The 14,716-nt window shown below is 49.2% G+C and overlaps 1 protein-coding gene across 1 annotated transcript in view; it reads left to right on the top strand.

The window, feature by feature from the left end:
* Positions 1–2,812: 2,812 nt before the first annotated feature.
* Vps35l (VPS35 endosomal protein sorting factor like) overlaps positions 2,813–14,716 on the top strand; it is a 110,484-nt gene continuing 98,580 nt past the window's right edge. Inside the window, exons 1-7 of the mRNA XM_087908529.1 lie at positions 2,813–2,966; positions 5,752–5,851; positions 6,671–6,838; positions 8,746–8,868; positions 10,104–10,128; positions 11,667–11,743; positions 13,330–13,458. Of these exons, the coding sequence (XP_087764655.1) occupies positions 2,866–2,966; positions 5,752–5,851; positions 6,671–6,838; positions 8,746–8,868; positions 10,104–10,128; positions 11,667–11,743; positions 13,330–13,458 (723 nt within the window). The 5' untranslated portion in view covers positions 2,813–2,865. The remainder of the gene's footprint in view (positions 2,967–5,751; positions 5,852–6,670; positions 6,839–8,745; positions 8,869–10,103; positions 10,129–11,666; positions 11,744–13,329; positions 13,459–14,716) is intronic.

Raw genomic sequence — 14,716 nt, 5'->3', positions numbered from 1 at the left:
CCACCTTTCAGATAACTCTGCTTGGGTCAAGTTGACATAAGACCAGCCAGCATACCTAGCATGCACTAAGCCCCAGGCTCCACCCCCAGCACCACATACAGCATGCCACATCAAGTTCCAAAACCTGAAAAACAAAAGACCTTGGCATAGAATGCAGTGCATTCTCTGATTGCTCTGTAACAAAGGTAGGACTGGGTCAGACCTGTCACATACCAGTTAAAAAGAAGCTTAGGACTGGAGAGATGCATTGATTCTCCAGAGGACTCAGTTTGATTTCCAGCACCCATGTGGATGCCTTACAATTGTCCAACTCCAGTCCCAGAGGATCCTATATCCTCCTCTGGCCTTCATAAGCACCAGGTACATGCACCAGGAAAAACACCCATACATAGGTGTTTTTATATAAGAACTGGAATCTTAGCCAGGCGGCGCTCACGCTTTTAATTCCAGCACTTGGGAGACAGAGACAGGTGGATCTCAGTGAGTTAGAGGCCTGCCTGGTCTATAAAGTGAGTTTCAGGACAGGCACCAAAGCTACAGAGAAACTCTGTATCAAAATCAAACAAACAAACAAAAAACAAAAACAAAACAAAAAAGAGAGAGAACTAGAATCTTAGACTCTTTTTTTTGTTTGTTTTTGTTTTTTCGAGACAGGGTTTCGCTGTAGTTTTAGAGCCTGTCCTGGAACTAGCTCTTGTAGACCAGGCTGGCCTTGAACTCACAGAGATCTACCTGCCTCTGCCTCTTGAGTGCTGAAATTAAAGGCGTGTGCCATCACCACCCTGCGAATCTTAGACTTTTAAGTAGGTAAAGTGTTGGCTGCACATGCATGAAGCTTCCCTAGTACCTATGTAAAGGACTGGCAACCAGGCTGTGCCCTGAACCCAAGCATCTTTATACGGGAGGGGCTGGGGGTATGGACAGGCAGATAACCTAGGGACTGCTGTCCAGCCAACCAGTCACACAGCTCCAGATTCAATGTGTGTGTGTGAGAGAGAGACCCTGTCTCAAAACATAAGTTGAAGAGCAATAGAGGAAAACACCTCTGGCTTCCCCATACCCAAACATGAGTAATCACACCTGCACATATGTATACACAAGTATGTACCACACAGACTCCCCCCCCCCACAGACTTAGAAGCTGAGTGCAGCCATTCATGCTGACAATCCCAGCACCAAGGAGGAAGGCCAAGGCAGAGGATCACTGAATTCAAGGCCAACCAGAGATGCAGAGTGAGACGATTTCAACACCAATGCAAACTAATTAAACAATAAGTTGCTGCTATTCACTTAGTGTTTCTCCATGGTCATCAATTCTCTAGTTTATTTTAAAAATTATTTTAAATTTATTTATTTGATATGTATGAGTGTTTTGCTTGTGAGTATATCTATACCACATGCAGCTGGTGACTGTGTAGGCCAAAAGAGGGAAACATCTCCTGGGACTGGCGTTACAGATGGTTGAGAAGCACCAATGTGGATGCCGGGGATCAAATCTGGGTCCTCTGGAAGACCAGCGAGTGCTCTTAGAGGATGTGGCATTTCTCCAGCACAGTCTACAGTTTCTGTACCCAGGTTGGCAGTTGGTGTCTCAGAAAGAAAGGCTCTGAGAACAAAGGTTGACTTTTGCCTGCCTCACTAACCGTGGCTTCTGAGAGCTGACCCAGAGACAGGGATTTTTTTTCCTTCAAGACAGGGTTTCTCTGTGTAGCTTTGGAGCCTGTCCTAGGACTAGCTCTTGTAGACCAGGCTGGCCTTGAACTCGCAGAGATTTGCCTGCCTCCCTCCGGAGTGCAGGGATTAAAGGCTTGTGCCATCACCGTCTGGTGCCGAGACAGGGATTTTAGGACAACCGCCTTTCACCTTACCATCGCAGTTACCTCAATTTCACAGAAAAAGAGACTGGGACTCTGCAAAACTCAGATCCAGTTGAAGTACACTCAATCGTCTTTTCTAGGACTTGTAAAACGGTTTTCAGGCCTCTTCCCTTCAGGAGATGCACCTGGAAGTAGAACCGGGAAGGTAGGAGGAGTAGACGCTGTCTGGTAATTTCCCAAGTATAAACCCATTCTTATCTGAGTTAGAGTTATCTGAGAATCCCAGCACTCACTAGCTTTCAGCTCTAGTTTACCAAAAACAAGTGATTAATGATAGATACTCCAGAAGTTTCTCTTAAGAAAGGAGTGTGCAAAGTGTGTTGAATACAGTTATGTTATTACAATATCGTATTTCACCCATTAAAAAAAAAGGAAGCACAAAACAGGAGCGCCAAAGTTCTGTGGTCAAGATTGCTTGCTTATATTCAGATGCATGTTGTTAGAAGTGGGGAAAGAATCCCCAAAGTGCCTCACCCTCACGAAGCACAGATAGAAGCCAAGCCAAACCCAATTGCTTCCAAATTTGTCTAACCCTCACAGGGATGGATGTAGAACACTTATCTGTCACTAGGGGGCGCAGGTGGGCCAAGCAGCCAGCAGAAGTCGTGGCTCCTATGGTCCTGGCCGTTCCGAGGTAATGGGCAAGCCTGATGACTTCAGTTCGAGCAAAAGGGGGACCAAAACCTGACTGTTAAACCCTGTCCTCCAAAGTGCACCGTGACACATCTACGCACACATAAATGTGATTTAAGTAAGGCGTCGTGATGCAAGCCTTTAATTCCAGCATTCGAGAGGCAGAGGCAAGTGGATCCCCACTAACAAAATAAAACACCAATACAAATCAAGCCGCATGATGACGGACCTCGAGTTTACGGGAGAACTGAGCTTCACAAACGCTGAGGACCCGAACACGCAGGAAGTTGCCCATTACAATCATGGCGGATGACGGCACCCAGGATCTTTAGAGCGGAAACTGCCCTTTACAATCATGGCGGCCAGGGCGGGGCCGAGCCTCTCTGAACGTGAGAAAAGGGGTTGGCCGCTGAGAAAAAGCGATCATGTGACTGGGAAGATGGCTGTCTTTCCCTGGTAAGGAAGAACCGGCGAGGGGGATTCAGGGAGGGGCCGATCTTAGCGGGTCTCTGCGTGAGTGGGCAGTCACCCCTGTTGGAATGAACGGTCTCTTTCCCAGCCCCGGCTGTCAGGACTACGGAAGAGTGGAACCGCTGACAGTCCGGTGCTCCTCCCCGCGGTTCCGCAGCCTCTTTACTCCTGCCTACTCGATTCCAAGGCTTCCGCCTCCGTGAGAGAAGTTGGCACGTTCTAGGGGTTCTGGGGAAGGGATGAACCCGCTCCGAGTCTGTCCCCTAGCGATCTGATCGTTTGTTCCCTGAGCTCCTCAGCTCACCTGAAGATTAGCTTTTCCCATCTGTAAAGTGGGGCCATTCACCCTACTGTGTGCAGAACCCTCGGACGTCCTTCGGAGCAGTCGGTATAATTGAACACCGAAGAGAGGGGTGTCCAAAGGAGGCCTTACACAGGCCCAAAGGAAAGAGCAGTCCCTCAGCCCCGCTGGCAGCCCCGGAAGACTTCAACTAAGAGCCTTCAGCTGGGTCTTGCAGGATGAATAGGAACTCACCAAGCAGGAAGGAATATGGGGCTTTTTGTGCTTAGAAGTGAGGTGACCTTCAGGTAGCAGCAGGTGATTTATATCAATAAAGAATCCACACAAGTTATGCTGATGGTAATGAGGTTCGAGATTGGAGACCTTGCGTCGCAGGGGCTAATTTTCTGGCTTTTCCCTTCAGATTATGGCAGGTAGCTTGAAGTGTGAGCATGAAAGAAAGTGGCAGCCCCAGGCCTTGAACGTGATTAGCACCAACCCTTTCTCTATCTTAATGTTGGCTCAGCACTTGACCTCATTCCCTCTCGCAGACTCTTAAGAGGCCAGTTCAGGACACAGAACAGCGGTGTGGGTGCTGTGGAGCCCTTAGCTCACACCCAGGGCTTCTGCCACTGCTCACGCTGGTTTGGCCAAAAGACCCTTTTGAGAACAGAGGCCGCCAAGTGAGAAGCACCTGTTTTCCATCAACTTCCTGAGACTTTGTAAGAAGGAAAGACTTCAAGAAGCTGCTCCTAGCACCTCTCCTCACTACAGTTTTACCTATGATATTTTTTGTTATAAACTACTGACAAGGACCACAGCTCCGCCAGTGTCTAGGGTCTTTGTAGTCTTCCCACTTGGCAGGTGCTAAGCATTTCTCTGTGTGGTAGTACACTCAACCTTCAGTTTTGCCCACTGACTTCGTGTTCCCTAATGAAAGAGAATGGTGTCCATCTTCTTCCTGGTGACTGTAGGCACACAGTAGTCCCTGTAGATGGACGAGGGACCTAATGTGCCCCGTGGGAAGTGTGCTTCTGTTCTGAAGATCACATTTCTCAAGTCTGCTAAGTGCTCAGCATGCGGCATCCCATTTATTACTCCCAAATCCAGTTATGACTTGAGAACATGGGATGAGAGTTGACCTAAAGTCATGAAGCCCGCTGAGTGACTATTAGGGACTCGGCAACCAAAGAGTTCCTGACCTCTCAGAGGAGGGAAAGTTGAGGAAGGAGTTGGCCTGTGTAACCATGGAAACCTGTTTCTGGGGTGTGTGGATGGGAGGTGCGCGGATCTTTGATAGAGGAAAAGTCGGATTTGGGGGCAGCTGTTGAAACTGTAAGGTAGAGTGCATGTGGTGGCTGCTAGGGTAGGGGCTGCTGCCGAGGAGGAGTTCACTATGGGAGAGAAGACGAGGCTCGGCAGCACAGACAGTGAGTGGCGCAGAATAGCAAAGGGCTGCCAGCCGCAGGTAGGAAGTTGCCAAGAGGAGATTGTGGGTAAAGCCACCTAAGGGGTTCTCCTTGAAGTGAGGCCTAGTCAAATGTGTGCACTGAGGGGACTCTGAAGAGATGCCGTGTCTCTTTGCCCCCTCCCCATTGGGATGGGTTCCAGGTGTATGAGTGTGGCCCTTTCTTCAAGCCCCTCGTGCGGTAAGTCTTCCGCCTCTGCCCTGGCTCCTTGCTCTCACCATCCTGCTCACTGACCCTTCCTCCTCTTAACCCTGAGCTGATGAAGCTACATTTGCCATTTCCTTTGCTCTCGTTGCCCTTTGTCTTTTGCAATTGCCCAGCATGGACTTCTCTGGAACTTATTCTTCAGGGGCACCGCCTCCAAGCCCTCACTATGGACCCTGAGCCCTGCTGTGTCTGTCCCCTGAGCTCTGCTGTACCTGTCCAGCTCCAGGAGGGCCCTTGATCCCTTGCTGGGTCTGTCCAGCTCTGGGAGGTTTGCTCCAGGCTTTGGCTGCCTGGCCTCCCAGCAGCCACCTGCCCTTTGCTTGGTTCATGCCATAAGTCAGCCAACACCGAGAAAACAGGGCTGTGGGAACTGGGTTCCTCTTGGGGCGCTCCCCTGTGCACTGGATCTGGCTGCACAGATCCAGGATTTGTGGACAGTTTGTGCCTTCAAACAGCTTGAAACTTGTGTGGTAGCTTAGTTGGGAGAGTGTGCACCTAGCATGCAAAGTTTGGGGTTTCATTCCTAGCGTGGCATAAACAGGGTGTGATGGGGCATACCTGTATTTCCAAGGCTTGGGAGGCGAGGGGCAGGAGGAGCAGGAGTTCAAGGTCATGCTCAACCGCCTAATGCGTTTCAGGCTAGCCTGGGCTACATAACAAGTTCAAATAAATAATAAAATAATTTTCATGTTTTTATTTAGTGTTTTGTATTGTTCTTACTAGCTCCAAATTGCACCCTGGTCAATGGAATTCAGATAACAGTTTTAGGTCTCAGACACCTTTCTGACGTTCACCTACTGTGTTATGTTCACAGGCATTCCCGGAACAGGAACTACAAGGCAGAGCTGGCATCATGCAGATTGGAGACAGTGCCTCTGGAGTGTGGGGACTACCACCCGCTGAAGCCCATCACTGTGAGTTCTGGGCAGGCTCCCGACAGGAGGGCCTAGTGCCCTGGTCTAGTGACAACTGCATTTGCGTGTTTGAATCAACCCCTCCATTAAGTTAACCTCCCATCAGCCTTTGCTCTCCACCTTCTGTCCTTGAAGTTGCTGTGGGGAAAGGGCCAGGACTCCCGATTTAGATGCTTCCTGATCTTTCTGTTGGAACAGTAAGAGTCACTCTGGCTACCAGGGTGTTGGGGTGTTGGGGGTAGAGCTGCCCTGAAGAGCGTCTTAGACTGTTCAGTTAAAACAAAACAAAAGCAGGCAAAAGGCCTGCCGGTCCCTCTCTGTTACGTGAGCACTCTTATTAACAAGTCCAGCTGTCCCTTGGTGTCCCGGAAAGACTGGCTTTGGGTACCCCACAGATACCAACCCTCCCCATCTCAAGGTCCTGATATAAATTTGTATATACTCTACATACACCCCGCCACATGCTTTCCGTCACGTGGCAGGGGTGTATGTAGAGTATATGTCCTTGTTCAGATGTTCCTCGAGTGCCTTCAGTGGTCGTGTTAATTATTTTTAACTCAATTGCTGGCTTTGTCCTCCCTGGAGGATGGGAATGAGGCCTGAAGTTCCTAGCTCCTAGCTGTGGCTTGTCTTCCTGAGCCCCAGCTGTGTTGAGGAGCCCATGGAGATTCTGTATGGTGTCAGTGTCTCACAGAACGTAAGCATTGCCTCTGTCCCTGTGACCGGTCAGTCCAGCTTCCACAGAAGGACAAAGTGGCCTGGTTGACTGTCACCTGGTGCAGGTTCCAGGTGACCTCCACTGTACAACTTTCTCCGCAGGTCACCGAGTCAAAAACCAAGAAGGTGAGCCGGAAGGGAAGCACTTCATCCACATCCTCCTCGTCGTCCAGCTCCGTGGTCGACCCTCTGAGCAGCGTCCTTGATGGCACAGACCCCCTCTCCATGTTTGCAGCCACCTCAGACCCTGCAGCCACAGCGACAGTCACAGTAAGTCCGACCGCCTGGCCAGCAGCAGGCCTCTGGGTGTCAGGTCCTTACCTGCAGCGATGGCGGTTTGAAGGTTCACAAATAATGCCTTGGGGGCTTCTGATTGTTACAGTTCAGGACATTCTCACGCTCAGAGGGTTTTATTAAGTGTGTTGACTGAGAGAGGCTGGTAGAGTTCTGTGAGGTCTTTATATTGTTATTTATTAATTAAATTAATATTTAAAGTCAGGGCTTCATGTAGTGTGCACTGGCCTGGGTGAGAATGACCTCCACGTCTCTTCCTCCTGCCTCTGCCTCCCAAAGGCCTGGATTTGCTAGTATGAGCCACCACTTCCAGTTTATTCAATGCTAGGGACTGAACCCAGGGCTCTGTATAAGCTAGAGGCAAGCACTCTATCAACCGAGCCACACCCCTAGATCCCCAGCCCCCTCTGCATTTACAAAAAAATGTTTTGACTCAACAATATGTCTTAGAGAACTTTCCATCTTGTGACCTTGTTATTTTGCATGGCTGTATTATATTCTGATTTCTTTGGTACCCATGGAGTTTAGGGTACCCTAGCACACCATGTCTCTTCAATAATATTTCTCTTGGTGCCTGTGTGCAGGGGTCTGTATGCAGGGGGCCTTCCTGCTGGACAAAGGCAGTGGATGTGTACTGTTCTGAGTGCGGTCACAGAGCCATGCCCTCAAAGGCCTTCGTGGTCTGTGTTCCTGCCAGCGAAGCTAACTCTCACCTGTTTCCCAATTGGCTATTACCAATTATTTTAATTTTCTGCTATATAGACTGTTGAAAGTTTTTTCTGTATGCTTTACAAAGTTTTTGATTTATTTTTTATCTTATGTATAAGATTGTTTTGCCTGTGTGTGTATATAAACACTGCATGTGCGTCTGTAGAGCTCAGGGTAGGCATTACCTACTGGAACTGAATTTGCAGATGGTTGTGAGCTGCCCTTTGGGTGTTCTACAAGAGCAGTGAGTGCTCTTAACCATGGAGTTATTCCTCCAGCCCCTCAGGGTCCTTTTTTATTTCTGTGTTTTCATTTTAAAAATGTATTTTGTATGTATGTGTGGTACGCATTTGGATATGTGTTTGCACGTGTGTGTGTGTGATGTATGCAAATGCACACTTACTTGTGTTTGGAGGTCAGAGGTCGACATAGGTGTCTTGTGTCTTTCTGGATTGTTCTCCACCTTACTTGTTGATATATTGAGGAAGAGCCTCACTTAAACCCAGAACACATAGATTGGCTAGTCTACCTTGTTAAATCGCCCCAGGTCCCATCTTCACCTCCATGCCTTGCAAGCATGAAGACCTGAATTTGATCCCAAGAGCTCATATGATAAACTTGATAAGAGTGTAAGAGTGGTACACTCTTATAATTCCAGTGCTGGGCAGGGAGAGATGTGTCCCTGGGGCTTGACTGGCCAGTTAATTTGGGCCAATAGGTAAAGTTTAGGTCAGTGAGAGACCTTGCCTCAAAGACTGCCTGAGGAGTGACATCTGAGGTTGACTTTTGGCCTGTACACACACACACACACACACACACACACACACACACATGCATGCATACACACACACACACCCCAAACTAATATGGCTGGGTGGTGTTGGCACACACCTTTAATCCCAAAAGTCGGGAGGCAGAGGCAGGTGGATCTCTGGGTTTGATGCCAGCCTGGTCCACAGAGCAAGTTCCAGGACAGCCAGGACTACAGAGAGAAACTCTGTCTTGGAACCCCACCCCTAACCCCCACCAGCTCCCAGAAAAAAGATAAGTATTACTGGGGCCGGAGTGTTGCCGAGTGGTAAAGTGCTTGCCTAGCATGCTCAGAGTCCTGAGAAACAAAATCAGCAATGTCAGCAACAGCTTCTGTCCTGAAGCGGTCTCCTTGCCCTCCTTAGGACAGCTCCAGGAAGAAACGGGACAAGGATGACAACTCCTTTGTGGGACCTGACTTTGAACCCTGGGCCAACAAACGGGGAGAAATCCTTGCCCGGTACACTACTACGGAGAAGCTGTCAATTGTGAGTACTGAGCTGCATGGCAGGCTTAGTGGCCCAGCTCCAGACCCTGGAGTTTCTCCTCCGATGTCAGTGTTGTTTGGGAGGAGAGTGTGCTATTTGGTGTCTAAAAAATGTTTGCAGAGTTAAGGGTGCAGCTAGCTCAGAAAAGGAATTGGCAATGTGGGCCCCTTGGAGAGAGTAAGTTAAGAGAGCACCCAGAGAGGAGGGCAGGGTGCGCCTTTCTCCCTGTATTCCTCTCGGAGCTGGAAGCTCGCTCGTGGAGCAGAGTGGGTGAGCTGGTTGGCTGTGCTGGGGTGTGTAAAGTAGAGGTCTTCCCTCTGCCCCAGGCAAGTTATTCCCATCAGGAATGAGCTCCCAAGTGAGCAAGGCCCACCTTGGACTGTCAGTACTGTGCTAGTTAAGGCCAGGCTCTGGACTTACAACCCAAGTTCTCCCTTTGGACAGTATTAAGAATGTTCTGTCTCATCTCGGCATGGTCCTGCACATCTTTAATCCCAGCACTCGGGAGGCAGAGGCAGACGAATCTCTGTGAGTTTGAGGCCAGCCTGGTCTACAGAGTGAGTGCCAGGACAGGCTCCAAAGCTACAGGAGATGTCTAGAGTTATTTTTGACTGTTAAACTCTAGTGTGTTTAGCAGGTTGTGGTTAGCGGCCAGAGAGACTGCAAACCTCCACAGCGCATAGCCTGGAGCCCATAGAATGGAACTAGACTACCCTTGAGGCAGGGGCACAGTGACTGAGAAACTGATTTAAGGGTGCCCAAAGTGGGTCTAGTACTCAGTGCTGCCAGTGTATCAAAACTTTTGTTACTTGTTGGCTCACTTGGAGACCTCATACATGAGTCGAAGTTCAACTTTTATGTAGTTTTTAGCAGCCTACAACTTCTGTTTTTGAATATACACTCTACCTTTCTTTGCTCTTTGGGCAAACCATGGCCTTTTTGCCTTAGACTAAAAGCAGCCTTGGGGTTGGAGAAACAGGCAAGCATTTAAGAGTACCTGCTGCTTTCCCAGTTCAAGTCCAAGTGTCTGTCTCAGGCAGCTTACAACTGCCTGTAACTCCAGCACCAGAGGATCCCACACCTCTGGCCTCTGAGGGCACCAGCATTTGCAAGCACATAATCCCCACCCACATTGAAAACAGAGAGAGAGAGAGAGAGAGAGAGAGAGAGAGAGAGAGAGAGAGAGAGAAACAGAGAGAAACCATTAATTTCATTATTGTTCTTTGTCCCTGCAGAATCTGTTTATGGGATCAGAAAAAGGTAAGACAACCGTTCTGATTGGCAGATTTACCCTATGTGACTGGATGAAGAGACCGCTCGCTAATCTCTGTAGAGGGAGCAGTTTTTGGTTACAGTCTCTGGGAGGAAAGGCCTGTGATTGATCCGTTCTGTATACTGTCAACATCCACACTCAGACCCGGGCAAGGCCTTTCCATTTCCATGGATCTTAGGCACTGGGGTCCTTGACATGGCTGTACTCATGGCTGAGTGCTCATCTTACAGGGGTACACTCGCTCCCCCACACTCCACCTTGTCCCCTGCTGCTGTGAGCTGAGCTGCTTCCTCCTCAGTTCCCACATACATGGACTCAAACCCTTTAAAACCCTGAGCTGGGATAATCGCCAAACATTTCTCCCATTAGTTGTTTCTGTTGGGCATGCTGGTCAGAGTGTAATTCTCGTTAATTAAATAGTTTTGCCATGCTGTTAGCGGATACTAGCCTTCTTACCAGTCTGTGCCAGAGCCAGGAAAGGAGAAAATGAGTAGCTTTGTGTGTGAGCCAGTGTTCTGCTGCTATAACAAAATGCCCCAGCCAATCACTGAAATAGAAGAAAGGTCTATCTTGGATCACAGTTTCAAAGGTTTCAGTCCATGGCTCTGGGCCCTGTGGCTTTAGGCCTATGCAGGCACAGTCTAGAGTAGTGGGGACACATGTCAGGAAGAGGCCTGGGCACCTGCGGGAAATAGGAAACAGAAAGAGGAAGGGGCCAGGGCCCCCTCAAGAGCACGTTATCAATTGCCTAACTTCCTAATACTGGCTCGGTTCTGCCACCTCCCACAGGGCACCATGAGCTGGCAACCAGGCCTTCAGTACCTTGACTATTAGGAGATAGTTTTCAGTTTCCTGTACTAATTTGGTAGGAAGAGCAAAGGCTAAGCCAGTCACATGGCCCTCAATTCCGTCATGGGCAGCCCTTTGAAAATAGGGAAACGATTCTGAAATTGGCGGCCTTGGATAGCAGCAGTGGTCCAGGCAGACCCCTTGCCCTGTCTGGCCTATGACTTGCAGTCTGTTATCTGCATCCGCTGGTCCTGCCAGTACTGGGGATGGTGTTGACAGCCGCTGGATGGAAACGGCTAGGCCCAATTGGCTCGGAAGGGGCCTCTGACGTGTTCTTCCCCCTCTGGGCACATGAGGAGGTGGGGTTGTTATGTTCGTATGAGAGTCTGGTAATGCTATGCCCTGAGTGCATACCCGAGAGACGCTTGAGTTCGTGACAAACAGTGGCATGGCAGAGTTTGGCATTGTTCCTTAAGTAAGCAAACAGTAGGTATGATTCACAAACACTGTACATGGAGTTCACCTTCAGGGACTGCCTGCTTGCTTCTGGGGGCTCCTGCTGGTGGGAAAGCTTCTGGAACTTGAGCCTGTGAGGAAGCTGAAGCGGCTTTCACTGTCTCAGTGTTGGGAGGCGAATTCGTTTCATGGTGTGTTCACGGTGACATGAAAGATGCCTTTTGTGCTGGGTATGGGCGCAAGAGAAAACTGCTGTGTGACTAGTGTCTCTCCCACGTAGGCAGAGCTGGGGCTGCAGCTTCCGCCATGTCAGAGAAGGTTCGGACGCGCCTGGAAGAGCTGGATGACTTTGAGGAGGTGAGCAGTCCACTCTTAGGGCTCAGTGAGCAGAGTATCTCCAGCCCTTCTGCCGAGGAGTGCCAGACCAGTTGGCTGCTCACTGCGTGAGGCTTCCTGGGAGCCCGACTTAGTTCAGGGGAAGATACTAGGGCTAACTGGCCAGTCATAGGGGAACCTGAAGTGAACTGGTTCTTCTGGAGGCCTCTTTTCACTTTGTGATGTAGGAGCAATCCCTCTGTCTCTGGGGACATTGTCAGCGGTAAAATCCAAGTGGAGTCACCTCCAAGGAAACAGCTTTGTGTGACACCAGGATCACACCTTGAAGCATTGTTTACATAGGCCTCTCTGCCTGTTGGATGTGGCCCATGAGACCCCTGTGATTGCTTGTGTATGTTTTGAAAAACTGCGTTGTTGCTTTTAACAAAATCTCAATTGTTTGATTTTACTAATAAAGTCTCTGGAGCCAGATGCTGGGGTAGAAACCTGCTAGCTCAGAGAGGCAGAGAAAGCAGCCAGCTGACCTTCCTCCTCAGTCAATGTCTCAGCCTCTCTTTTCTCCTAAACCTGTCTCAAAAATGTCCTCAAACTGAAAAGTCCCTCCCTCCTACTTCCTGTGAGATCCTCTATCTTTCCTCCTGACTCCCTCTTACTCTCTGGTTTTTTCTTATGTTCACTTCCTGTCAACTGGTTGCTTGCTCCGCCTCCTGACCTGTGGTTGACTTTATTTAATCCTGTTTACAATATTAAACCAGAAAACTCTTGGATTAAAGGGATGTGCTAGGGTTGAGCCACACCACAACTGTTTCCCAGTAAATAACGCAATCTTGGGGTTGGGGTTCATGGGGTGACCAAATACCCTGCAACACTGGCTTGTTTGCCAACTCTTAAAAACTGATAAGTTTGGAGCTGGGGAGAGGGCTAGTCAATCAAGCGCTTGCAGTACAAGCATGAGGATCTGGGTTTGATTTCCGGCATCCCCATAAAAAGCCTGGTGTGTTTGCCTGCATGTGTGTATAGATGCCTCTTTCATGCCACGTACCCGAAGAGGGCATTGCATTCTCTGGACCTGGAGTTACAATTGACTGTGACACCACTTGGGTGCTGGGAACTGAATCCAGGTTCTCTGAAAGATGAGTAAGTTTTTTTTTTAACTGCTGAGTCATTTCTCTAGGCAAAAATCTCTATGCCAGGGGCTGGAGAGATGGCTCAGTGGTTAAGAGCACTATCTGTTCTTCCAAAGGTCCTGAGTTCAATTCCCAGAAGCCACATGGTAGCTCAGAACCATTCATAATGAGACCTGCTACCCTCTTCTGGCCTACTGGCATACATGCAGACAGAATACTGTATACATAATAAATAATCTTAGAAAAAAAAACCCTCTATACCAGAGCTTTTAGTACCAAGCTGGACACACAGTAGGTCCTCAGTACCCCGTGCAGCAGCAATACCGGTCAGGATCATGGCTTCATCCGTGGCAGGCTGAGGGTGCAGATGCTGGACACGGAGTGGCAGAGTGCAGCCAGTGCCCAGCCGTTAAGTGTGGAGTGGTGGTCGGCCAAGGCTCCTCCTTTCCTCCTGTACCCATGTTCTGTCTCTGCTCACAGGGGTCGCAGAAGGAGCTGTTGAACCTGACCCAGCAGGACTATGTGAACCGCATAGAGGAGCTCAACCAGTCCCTGAAGGATGCCTGGGCCTCGGACCAGAAAGTGAAGGCTCTGAAGATTGTCATCCAGGTCAGGCTGTGGGAGGGTGTGTGGCTTTTCATATCTTCAATTTTCCGTGTAAAATTCCACTTGGTGCTATTTTCAGAGTCCTCCCTCAGGGTCTTGCCCTCATTCATCTCTTCCGTGATCATGGACGTCTTTTAGGAAGCCATGCTTCTGAACCTGTTTTTGTGGATCATAGGGCACCATGTACGGCAGCACAGGTTGTTCATCTCATGGTTCCAGGAACCGCTGTTGCCCTAGACTACAGAACTAATGATTCACCCAGTGCTGTGCAGGCTGCAGGCCTCGGGACCACTGCTGTCATATTTGTGATTTGTGCACACCAAGGTTTGAATAACTGTCGTCCAGGTTGCCTTTGGGATCTTGGAGATTAATGTCCTTGTCATACATTTTAAAGACATAGGCATCTAAGGAAAATGTGTTCGTACTGTGAAAAGAAGTGTGTTCAGCACATCGTCTTCATGAATTAGGTGATCTGCTGCTGGCCTTGGAGGCAGTCCTATAAGGACAAGTTTTTTGGTTAAAGACATTTTTATTTACGCATGTGTGTATGTGTCTTTGTAAGTGTGTACTGTGTGTGTGGGTTCCCATGGAGGCCAGAAGAGGGAGTCAGGTCCCCAGGAACTGGAGTTACAGGCAATTGCAGGTTGTCTGTTGTTGGTTCAGAGACTGAACTCAGATCCTATGGAAGATCAGCAAGTGCTCTTAGCTGTAGAGCCATCTCTCCATCCCCAGAAAAAGGCTCTCTTCTGCTCTCTTGCCTGAACGTTCTCCTGTCTTGGCAAAAAGTACTTTGGTCAAGGGCTAGGTATGTGGCTTAGTTAGTACAGTGCTCACCTAATAGGCAAGATGTCCTGAGTTTGATCCCCGGCACTTCTGACCTTGATGTGTTGGCATGTGGCCGCAGTCTCAACACCTAGGAGGTGGAGGCAGGAAGAGCAAGGCCACCTTTGCCTACTCAGCCTGCTGGGGCATATCTGTCTCATGATGATGATGATGACCTGTCTCAGGATGGTGTGGTGGTGATTTCAATTAAAACAAACAAACAAACAAACAAACAAAAACAACCAACAGTAGAGCCAGTGAGCCCCTTGGAGATACCTGAGTTGGATCCCCAGAACCCACAGTGGAAGGAGAGAACCCCAGAACCCACAGTGGAAGGAGAGAACTGTCCCCTGCACGTTGTTGTCTGACTCTACCTGTGCGCCATGACACACAGTGACCTGACTCCCCCGCCCCCATACACACAGAATAAGTAAATACA

The sequence above is a fragment of the Myodes glareolus genome, chromosome 7 (assembly GCF_982192425.1).
Source record: "Myodes glareolus chromosome 7, mMyoGla1.1, whole genome shotgun sequence".
In the NCBI taxonomy this organism is placed as follows: domain Eukaryota; kingdom Metazoa; phylum Chordata; class Mammalia; order Rodentia; family Cricetidae; genus Myodes; species Myodes glareolus.
This window is presented reverse-complemented; position numbering and strand designations above follow the sequence as displayed.